This window comes from Eriocheir sinensis, chromosome 65 (genome assembly GCF_024679095.1).
Source record: "Eriocheir sinensis breed Jianghai 21 chromosome 65, ASM2467909v1, whole genome shotgun sequence".
NCBI classification, from domain to species: Eukaryota; Metazoa; Arthropoda; class Malacostraca; order Decapoda; family Varunidae; genus Eriocheir; species Eriocheir sinensis.
The window spans coordinates 941,989-954,135 of record NC_066573.1 but is presented as its reverse complement, the minus strand read 5'-3'; the positions used below and the strand labels follow the sequence as shown (position 1 = coordinate 954,135).

At 40.2% G+C, this 12,147-nt stretch overlaps 1 protein-coding gene across 6 annotated transcripts in view; it reads left to right on the top strand.

The window, feature by feature from the left end:
• Nucleotides 1-12,097, top strand: part of LOC126987498 (uncharacterized) — a 28,440-nt gene extending 16,343 nt beyond the window's left edge. For 5 of the 6 annotated variants that reach the window (XR_007740960.1, XM_050844464.1, XM_050844465.1 and 2 more), the window contains 3 exons: nucleotides 2,711-2,827; nucleotides 11,493-11,696; nucleotides 11,904-12,097. Coding sequence is in view for 5 of the 6 variants with exons in the window: in XM_050844464.1 (XP_050700421.1) it covers nucleotides 2,711-2,827; nucleotides 11,493-11,544 (169 nt within the window). In the remaining variant the exon portion in view is untranslated. The remainder of the gene's footprint in view (nucleotides 1-2,710; nucleotides 2,828-11,492; nucleotides 11,697-11,903) is intronic. The other variant, XM_050844466.1, reaches the window with a different exon arrangement.
• The last annotated feature ends 50 nt before the right edge of the window (nucleotides 12,098-12,147 follow it).

Genomic DNA, 12,147 nt, shown 5'->3' with positions numbered 1-12,147 from the left:
GTCACTTGTGGAATATATGCACACGTCTAATGCAATTCCAGTTTCACAATCACACAGGATGAACATTTTTATACCAAACCGGTGACGCTTAGATGGAATATATTGCTTGAAATGCAACCTTCCTTTGAAAAGCATCAATGATTCATCAATCACCAGCTTTTGGAAGGGATTGAAGAAGACCTTGAACTTCTGTAGAATGTTGTTCATCAATGGTGGAATTTTCCACAAAGGATCAGCTTCATTCCGGTGTGCATGATCAGCAAAATGAATGTTTTTCAGTATGCTTGGATACCTGCCCCTGGTGAAGTAGGTTGGGAATACAGGCATGAAAAGGACATCCCTCAGCCAGTAGTCATCAAGCACACTTTTTCTGGAGTGAGGCATAAGAAGTGTAATTGCTATGAAAGTCAGAAGTTCTTCTCTTGTTACATCTTTCCAGGCTTTTCTCTCTTCTTCTGTTTTGTCTTCTATAGTTTGGTGGAAATACCTGTTTGTTTCCCGCACAATGAGATCAACCAAATCATTGTCAAAATAGGCCAAGAAATAATCACACTCTGCAGGTGTCTCTGGCAGCTTGAACGCATCTGTTATGCCAACAGGTGAGCCTTGAAATGCCAATGGAAGTGGCACGAAATCACTCCCTTCACTCCACATAAAAGAATGTTCATCGGAAGTGGATGTACGCGCCCGCTTCCTTCCTCCAGGCAAACTTCTTCCTCGAGGCAAACTTCTTCCTCGAGGCAAACTTCAGATCGGACGATCGGATGTGCCCAGCTCTGATGTATATATCTATATCTATATATATATATATATATATATATATATATATATATATATATATATATATATATATATATATATATATATATATATATATATATATATATATATATATATATATATATATATATATATATATATATATATATATATATATATATATATATATATATATATATATATATATATATATACATATATATAAGTGTCGCCAGGATCTGTTACCGCGTGGAATTGGTAACGGATCCTGGCGACACTTATATATATATACTTATAATGCTTAACACTACTTTTCGTCCCTAATTTCTATCTTCCCGTACTTAATCAAATACTGGCATTACAACCTAACCTGACCTGACCTCCATAACGGGCGAGCCCTTGTATGCTTTGTCAGTATGGACACTCACAAACACTTGGCTGTTTTCCATGACATTCACGTACCCTGGATTGATGCAGAAGATTTTCTTGCGGTGCAAATACTTTTTAAGGAAACTCAAGAAAGAAATGTGGCTGAGCAAGTAAAAAGGGAAAGGAAAAAGAAATATAGAGAATGCAAAATGAAACTAAAACAAGCAATAAAAGAAAGCAAGAAGAGAGTTGATGAAGACTTTGGAAAAAGACTAAGTGAAAAATATGGACAAGATGCCCTGTCTCAGGGCTTCCTTGGCATGGCCCACATGTCTCCTTATTGCCTGGAGGTGGCAGTGGTCGTCTTTCAAGGACTTTATCCGTCATTCTATTCTTCCGCCCTATGCGGTAATTTACGCCGATAATTAATTTACATTTCTTCTTTTCCAAAGCTTCCTGAGGAGTGTTTCTGGTCTCTTAGTCACCTAATGGATGCAGCCTTCTTATCCCTGTAGCCCCACAAGGCCGCAGCTCAGGCAGGGCCCGATGATAACTATTTGGCGTCCTCATCACCTCTCTCTATCTATCGGGAACAAAGTACGACACGTCCCCTCGCATTCACTCTGACGCACTAAATGTCAAAGGAAACGCAGCAAATAATAGTGGACTAAAATATACCGGATTTTTTTATTTCTTTATTTTTCTATCTATATTCAGTGACATTTAAACGTCCAGCCAAGCACAAGACGACTTTAAGGGCCATTTCAACTTTACAAGGAGTTTTCCTGTCATAAATATTAGTGTTTCCTGAAAATACAGATCCGGCCTATACTGACACAATGCAAAAACAAACGCTGATTTCTTTTTTTGCAAAATGCCGCGACAAACTTGAAGCAGAGCATGTGGGCAAGCCTTGCATCACTGCCGCTGTTAAGAACTCACTTGAACACCGCAGCAAACTTCAAAAGATTTATGCCAAGTGCCCGGCCCTTACATATGAACATGTTTTTAAATCAAATAGAAAAAAATAACAATGATAATAAGAACTGCCAAAGCCAATTAGTACAAAGGCACATTAACAAGCCGGGGCCTCCAAAAGGCCTGGTCCACTATGAACAGTCTACTCGGTAAAAAGCGAGCCAAACTTCCTTCGTCTCTTACATTCAATGGTGATACGGGAACAGATTCTCATAATGCAGCGAACGCTTTTGATAACTATTTCGGCATTATCGGCAACACGCCAGCTGCCAGCGTCCCGGAGACCCAAGCACCTTTTGCCACACACACGCCTCAAAGAACCGCTTCCATTTTCTCTCTACTGGACGTGAAGTCAAGCTAAAAAAATAAGGTGTCAGTGTCCCCCATCGTTCTCTCCCTGGCAAATGTTGTTATAAGAACGCAGGAGTCTGCAAGAGGCCGGTAGTGTTATTTATAGGAAAACTACAAGAGGTAGAATAACACACAAAGCAGTGATGGAAAGTAGAAAGACCGAGCTATTTTTTGGCGTAGAGGAACTAAAAAACATTAGCGGAAAGTGGAGAAGAATTGATGTCAGAAATAAGACTACTGCCATTACTTTCAGCGAGGTCCAGGATCGCGTCATGCTAGCCGCCAGACACGTGGTGAGGGACGTCTCCTGCAAGAACTGCGGCGCCAAGCTTGGGTGGATCTACGAGTTTGCTACAGAGGAGAACCAGCGGTAAGCAGTGGTAGTGGTAGTAGTAGTAGTAGTAGTCCCAGCAAACATTGAATGTACGGACCAATGTTGGCCAGTATCGGCATTCCGATTTTTACTATATCGGACCGATTACGTAAAATCTGGCAGCCGGTACAGGCCCGATCTAGGTCCGTTATCCGTTTGCACCGCGGTAAGTATCGGCCCAATGATGGTCCAGCGCCGGGCCGAAGCCGGCAGCCATAATCATGACATTGTACCCGGCGCTGCCGATATCGGGCCAATACCAAATCTTATTTGCTTGCCCGCATTGCCCCTGTATATCTGCAGTAATATATATATATATATATATATATATATATATATATCTATATATATATATATATATATATATATATATATATATATATCTGTATTTATATATATATATATATATATATATATATATATATATATATATATATATATATATATATATATATATATATATATATATATATATATATATATATATATATATATATATATATATATATATATATATATATATATATATATGAATGTATAACTGGATGAATATAGATATGGAGACAGGACTTATAAGCTTTGCTCAAACCCTGTACAATACAACTAGGTAAATACACCAAAGATTAAAAGCAACATATTCAAACTTGAGTTTTATTAGAAATACTTACAAAATATAGCAAAATCAATTACAGCCTCTTAACTTTCAATTTAAGAAAAAAGCAATACATATTATGCAGCCTCTGAAAACTTGCTTATACTAATGCATATACTTTGAGGGGAAATAGGTAATACTTTCCTTTACAAAATAAAGACTAGAAACTCTCTGTAATCATGAAATTATAGGAACATTAAAAAAAAATGCATATACTTTGTGGTGAAATAATACTTTTCATTAAAAGATAAACATTGAAACTCTTTGTAAACATTTAAAAAAGAAGGTTTTACTAAAATTGATGCATATATGTATATTGTGGTGAAATAATAATTTCCGTTCAAAATAAACACTAGACACTCGCTGTAAACATTAAATTATAGTAACATTTTAATAAAAAGCTAATGCATATACTCTGTGCTAAAATAATCTCTTTCTTTCAAAAATAAATACTAGCAACTTTGTAAACATGAAATAATAGCGACATTTTAATACAGACCTGAGATAAGTAAGAATATAAAAGAAAATAAATTACCCCCCCTGGACAAAGCCTTGGAGAAAGTGCTGCATAGGAGGTTGCTGTGGTCTGAGGGGTGGTTTGCTGAGATGGATGGAAAATATCTTGATTGATAGAGAAATGAGAACAGTGGTAAAAGATTGGGAGTCATCGAGGAGGAAGGTCGAAAGTGGAGTGCCCCAAGGTTCAGTACTGGCACCAATCATGTTTGCAATCTATATAAATAATATGACAGTGTGTGAATAGCTACATGAGCCTTTTTTGCAGTTGATGCCAAGTTGTTAAAAAAAAGCTGAGAGTGAGGAAGATTGTGGAGTGATCCAGGAGGATCTGAACAAGATATTGGAGTGGAGTTACAGATGGGAAATAGAGTTTAATCTATAGAAATGTAAAGTAATGGAGTTTGGAAAGAGTGTGAGGAGAGTAAAAGGAAGTTATGTGTTGAATGGTGAGAGGTTGAGTAGATCAGATGAGGTAAAAGATCTGGGTGTTACAGTGACTGGAAATTTTACCCCGAAGAGACATATTAGCAAAATTACAGGGGAAACATATAACTTGTTGAGAAGAATAAGGCTGGCTTTTGCATATATGGTTGAAGAGATGATCAGAAAGATGATTATATCACTGATTAGACCTAGACTGGAGTATGCAGCCGTAGTGTGGTCGCCCTACAAGAAAAAGGATATAAGGAAGTGGGAGAGTTCATAGAGTGGCAACAAAGATTGTGCCAAGTATCAGGGACTTGTCATGTGATGAAAGACTGGCAAAGTTGCATCTACCAACACTGGAAAAAGTGGAGAAGGGGGGACTTGATAACCTGATGGTGTGGGTTACATGAGGTACTAGATGACATGGAAGGAGACTGAAGATGAGTGATTGTAGAAGAGATGTCAAAAAGTAGTTTCCCATATAGAAAAATTGATGTATGAAACAGTTTGGATAAGGAGATAGTAAATGAAAGAAGTATACAGGGATTCAAGGCTAAGTTGGAAACACACACACACACACACACACACACACACACACATCTGTCGATGCTACCTAGATGTATTATCTAGGTAGCATCGATAGATGGTCCATTGCAGCTGCCTGGTTGCAACAGTTGAGCCTCACAGTGGAGCCTGGCCAGACGCCCTGCCAATCAGCTTAGGGACTGCTGATGCTAAAATTAAAGTTATAAAAACAAAGTTATCAGGTTCTGCTTCATATTTGGAAGGATCACCGGTACCACCGAAAATACTAGCATATTCCTCATAATCTTTATCTTCCTCTGAATTGTCAACAGTAGGCAGCAGTGGCACCTTCTATACTTTCCACTTCCTGAGAGGTGTTAGTGTCACTACTAGCAATCATAGTACTACTAGTGCTAACTATCGAGGTGCTGGGCCTTACATCACATTCATAAGAATAGCGGCTCCTAGCGGGAGTGCATTTAGGGCACGGTGTGGTGGTAATTACAACATTTCTAGCACGCACGACGGGGCTTTGACAACCGGACAGGCGTGTTTATGTCACAAGGGTGTATTTTTCCTTACTGGCCTCACGATTTCTTCTAAGTCGATGGGCGATGAGACTGTGAGCTCCAGCGTGAAGAAAGGGAAGAGCCCGTGCGGAAAAATACACACCTTGTGACCATAGCTGGGCACGATAACAGAAAACCTTATTCCCGATAACCGATAACTGATAATGAAAAACCTTAACGGCGATAACCGATATTCGTTAACTGGAGACACAAATATAGGCGATAACCGATAACCGATACCCGATATAAATCCACAATTCCGATACTAGCTAGCGATAAGTCCGATAGGCGAAAACGATACTATATTGATATTTCAGATAGAACAACATTGATGAATTCAAATTTTCATTATCTGTATTTTAGGAAACTTACAAAACCTGAAAACCACACGTTGACACGTACATATGGACGGTAATACTAGAAATGCCTGAACCGGTGTTGTGTTATTTGGCGTCCCCCGTCAAAATTGTTTACAAACACTGGTCTCTCGTGAACGGTGCATGCTCAGACCAGCAAGCGTAGACCTGTACAGTCTCACAAAGCTTTTAAACCGTAATTAAGAGTTGCTGGAAGGCTGAATCAGACATACAGTACCACTACCACCATCCTCGCTGTTTCTAGAACGACACTCTGTACGAGTTGTATTTATATGTACAGAGTGTACGTCGTTCTAGAAACAGCGAGGATGGTGGTACTGTGTGTTTGATTCAGCTTTCCAGCAACTCTTAATGTGTTAAAAAAGCATTGTGAGACTGTACAGGTCTACACTTAATGGTCTGATCATGCGCAGTTCACGAGAGACCAGTGTTTGTAAACAAAAGCGCCAGCTATTGACGGTGGGACACCAAATAACACAACACCGGGTGCCTTCAGTATCATGGCATGCTCACAAACGAATATGGAATATCAAATTTGAGGCAGTGAATAATCATTTTTGGGGGCAAAGTTAAATGATTTTTCTCTATGATATATTGATTTTTGAGTATCATAAAAAAATAACCTATTGTTTTAATTTTCATGATCTAAGTATGAAATCTCATCACCGAAGATATTTCATACCCCGAAGTCTTTTCATACAACACCGGGCCACGCATGCGCAGTAAGGAGACAACGTTTTTTTTTCTGAGAGGCGGAAAAAAAAGTAACGATTATTGCTAGTTTGGTTACAAAAGTAACGAAGATACCGATATATATTTAAATAAGTAGCGGATGGTCGATAATCGGATTTTGTTATCAGCGATAAAGTATCGCGATAACGCCCAGCTATGCTTGTGACACAAACACGCCTGTCTGCTTGTCAAAACCCCGTCGTGCGTGCTAGAAATGTTGTAATTACCACCACACCGTGCCCTAAAAGCGCATCCGCTAGGAGCCGCTATTCTTAAGATTTACCAGTAGTTATACAATTTTATATATACCTTCCATTGCAAACCCCCGTTATCTAAGATTAAAAAATACTATACCAGCCTTGTAGGCAGGTGGCCTGGTGAGTTCTGATTGTGTTTTGTTGGGTGTTTTTTTGTTGTGTTTCAAATAAGTGATTTTAGTGGTATTGCTGGGGCTGGGAGGGCGAAGGGGGTTGTGCAGTTAGAAAATGTGATTTATGACAGGAAGGAATGTCACATCAGTTAAAAGCACATCAAAACTCACCAAAAAAATACTTATGCTCATATATTGCAGTGCATGTAAAGTAAAAATTTACCTATAATTTATTTACTTTAGGTCCACATCCACATCATGTATAGTGACAAAACTTAAGTTGTAGTACATGAAGTCAGCTTTGCAGTGCTGTATGTTAATTATGTAACCTTTATATAGACTGGGAGCCAGGGGGGGTCAACCTAGCTGGAAAGGTAACAAATTCTAACCCACATAGCAATGGTCCTTGTGTCTGCCCATGCATGAAAACTGAAGTCTGCCAGGCCTGCAGTGGTGGACAAGGTCATGAGGTCATGTCAAAGCTGTAGACCCTGACTTTGGTCCTGATCTGAACATCACGGTAGAGATGGCAGGATGGCTGCAAATGACTCCAATGGACATGACAGACAACTTACATTGACAAAATTTGGCTAATGTTAACGGCTTGTCTGTAAAAATGGTCATAGTTCAGAAATATGGTGCAAATGGCGTCTTTTTATGGCAATTAGACAACTTTGACCATTTTTACAGACAAACCGTTAACATTAGCCAAATTTTGTCGGAATGTAAGTTGTTTGTCTTGTCCATTGGAGTCATTTGCGACCATCCTGCCATCTCTACCGTGATGTTCAGATCAGGACCAAAGTCAGGGTCTTAATAAATGCAATGGGGCTACAACTTTGTATGGCACACAGGGTATGTAGGTGATACCGACATGCTTGAGAGAGTCCAACGACGATGGACCAAGGAGATTGTTGGACTTTCGCATCTTGACTATGCCTCCCGACTGGATGCCTTGGGTCTCTTTTCTGTGCATGGCAGACTGCTTAGAGCTGACACAGTCAAGGTCTGGAAGATTCTCAATGGCCTGTCTCCTGTGCAACCCTCTGAGTTATTTTCCCTCCAGTCATCATCTCGGACCCGTGGAAATTCACACAGAATATTTCTACCCCCAGCAACACAGAAATACGTAGGCGATACTTCTCAGTCCGAGTGATTGCTTTGTGGAATAGCCTGCCAGACACAGTTATCCTGTCAACATCCTTAACTGTGCTTAAGAGAAAACTAGCAGAGTACCTTGGTCAAAGGCTATACGAATTTTAACCCCTACATACTAATACCAAGGTATTCTCATATATAATTTCATATGATCTCATTTTAACTATAGTTCCTAAACACTCTGGTCAAAGAACATATTAACTCTAAATTACTTTATTCTACTTACAGCAATATAAATATAAATACTTATTTCACTTATATACATACAAGTCATTATATTTTATAACTAGTCTTTACTTAGTGCAATCAACACACATTCCAGCAGTGGCTTAATAGTTTCAGTGTTAAGAGTAATTACACAAATATGTATTCTGTGTTGGCACTTGTGGGGTTCCCTTCTCGTGGAACCCGGCTAGGTAAGATGTCTAGGTAAGATGACATGACCTCATGACCTTGTCCACCACTGCAGGCCCGGCAGATTTTGATTTTCATGCATGGGCAGACACAAGGACCATTGCTATGTGGGTTAGAATTTGTTACCTTTCCAGCTAGGTTGACCCCCCCTGGCTCCCGGTCTAATAGGTAAGATTAGCTGGGTTAGGTTGAGTAGTAAAGATGACAAACCTGGTATCTACGTACCTTAACCCCCACAAGCCCCAAAACCTGATGGCGTTCAGAGAGGGAAGGTGGATGAGCTGTGGACATGAAGTATATATATCTTTACCTAAAGGAATAATACAGGACACTGTATACAACACACGAGGCGGAGCAGGGCCTGAAACCTCATCAACGGTAAACGAGACACAACACAGCACAGCACACGAGACACCGTGTTAAGAAGCAGAGATCAGCACATCAAACCTGCTGTGCTGTGCACTTAAGCTATGCTGAATTTGAAGGCACCAGTCTGGCACAGCGCGACACAGTTTCTTCTTCTATGGGGCTGTAGAGGCGGTGGGGCCACAGCCAGTGGTAGTTGGCATCAGGTGTTGTTTTGTGTTGGCCGTTCTGTCACCAGGGCGGGAGTTAGATCCTGTCGAGTTGCCCCGACTTCTGCAGGAAGGTTTGCGTGCACTTGAGGGCTTGGAAAGCCGTGTTGGGGCTGAGGGTGTCGCCGCCGGGCAAGTCGCTTGCTCCCGCCGCCTTCAGTGACTCGAAAAGGTCCAATATTTTTATTCCCATCTATCATCGTTAAAACTTTGTTTATTTATCACTACTAATTCAACATGTAAATTATGTAGGAAATAATTTCAATCCATTTTTCATTGTTGTATGTCTTTTAACGCTGACATGTTGTGAAATTTCACCTCAGGCTGTTATTTTACGAGTCTTTCAGGCGTTTGCACCACATAGCGTCTATAGCTGTAGACTAGAGCGACCACAGCCCCGACCAGCAGACACAGTAGTGGCCATGTTTACATCAGTTCGCTACGCCTCCACAATATGGGCTTCCAAGACCCATACCAACATAGCAACACAGGAGACTCCACAGACGCCATATATATATATATATATATATATATATATATATATATATATATATATATATATATATATATATATATATATATATATATATATATATATATATATATATATATATATATATATATATATATATATATATATATATATATATATATATATATATATATATATATATATATATATATATATATATATATATATATATATATATATATATATATATATACCGGTCCACTACTCGAACTACAACAAAAAGGCATAATGTAGGCTACTTAGTACTGGCCCGATGTACATTTGCCCCTCATGGCCCGATTGCAGAATATTTACATCGGCCTTATATTGGCCCGATAAACAAAATCCTTTATGCCATAGTTCCGTTATTTGCCGGTATCGGCCCGGACTTTCGATGTTTGCTGGGGTAGTAGTAGTAGTAGTAGTAGTAGTAGTAGTAGTGGTGGTAGTAAATATTTAGATTTCTCTGCTTTGTGTGTGTGTGTGTGTGTGTGTGTACGTTCATGCCTGTATCTCTGTGTGCGTGTGTGTTAGAGTCTCGGGATTCGATGATGTTGCCTCTACGCTCACACAAAGTTTGATGTGTGTAAGTGGTAGTAAAAGTAGTAGTAGTAGTAGTAGAAGTAGTAGTAGTAGTAGTAGTAGTAAAGGGTCTGAAAAAAACATACCACTCACAAAAATATGAAAACAGCGCTGAGTTTTCTACACAACACCATCAATCATTTTTTACTATTGTGAGTGAGTGTGAGGGTGTAGGCTCATGGAACTTTATGTGCGAGGAGATTGATATTTGTTCTCTATTCCCTAAAATGCCCAACTCCCTCAGACAAATAAACACCCAGAAAAATGTGTCTCAGTTTATGCACAAGTTTCAGTAAGTGACTGTCAGGGAATATTTTTATGCCACACTTCCTAACATTCTTTACTATTGTGAGTGAGTGTGAGGGTGTAGGCTCATGGGTGTGGAAGGTGATTAATACTTGTTCTCAATCCCCTAAGAGTTCCAGCTCTGTAAGACAAACCAAAACCCTGAGAAATGTGTCTCGATAGATGCAGGAGTTTCAGTAAGTGACTGTCGGGGAATGTTCTTGTCACACTTCCTAACATTTTGAAAGATTGCGATTGAGTAGGAGGCAGACACAAGAGACTGGAAGAGAGATCGAGCCTTGAGATCTTATGAGAGTTATGACCCTGGATAATGAATGAGTATAATGACCCTGGATAATGAATGAGTATAATGACCCTGGATAATGAATGAGTATAATGACCCTGGATAATGAATGAGTATAATGACCCTGGATAATGAATGAGTATAATGACCCTGGATAATGAATGAGTATAATGACCCTGGATAATGAATGAGTATAATGACCCTGGATAATGAATGAGTATAATGACCCTGGATAATGAATGCCATGACACCTTCTCTCTGTCTCTCCCCTTTCCTCCCCTCTGTCTGCTCCCCTTCCTCCATCCTCCTTTCCTCCCTCCCTCCCTCCTTCCTTACATCTGTATATATTGCAATCACTTTCTTGGTGTTAGTAAAGGCACTACTACTACTACTACTACTACAGGCTGGCTGGACGAGTAGTGGACTTGTCACACCTGAAGACATATATTTCCTTGAGTTTCTCCGCCTTCAGCTCACATTTTCAAGCCTGTCTTTTACTGCCTTCCTCTTTCTGTCCCTCTCAGCTGTTTTAAAAATGCTAAACATATCTTGAAGTGATGGCTTATTAAAGATATATTTGTGTGTGTGTGTGTGTGTGTGTGTGTGTGTGTGTGTGTGTGTGTGTGTGTGTGTCAGCCACTGATTATAACCTCAACTTTTCAGAGAGGTGACCGGCTGCCTCTCCTGCTGTCTGGCCGTTCATCTCAGCAAGTGACTGGATGCTGGAACTCTGTCTCTCTCTCCTCCGTCCACCCTCAGAGCTGCTGTAAGAGTCACCTCCTCCTCCTGCTAGTGTGTTGTGCATCACCGTGCCCCGGCAGCCTGGTGTGTGTGGTGGAGGAGGAGGAGAGGAGACGCCTACAATAGGTCAGTGGGTGGACAGAGAAGAAGAAGAGGAGGAAGGGAAGGAAGGGTTCAAATACAGCCATTGTAATATTGCTTAACTTTATTGATCTTTCCTTTTATGCAACAACTGAGACCAGAGAGAGAGAGAGAGATTCATCACATTCTCTCTCTCTCTCTGTCCTTCCTTGGCTCATCTGGTCTCACTGCGTCTTCTCTTCTCCCCAACAGGACTGGTCTCATCTCCCACACCATCTTGGAGGGCTGAGTCTGGTCCCCTGGGCTCACTGGAGGGCTGAGTCTGGTCTCCTCTCGTCTCCTTCCCTGCAGGAACCATCAGATTTAGCACAGAGAATCTCTCTCTCTCTCTCTCTCTCTCTCTCTCTCTCTCTCTCTCTCTCTCTCTCTCTCTCTCTCTCTCTCTCTCTCTCTCTCTCTCTCTCTCTCTCTCTCTCTCTCTCTCTCTCTCAGCTCA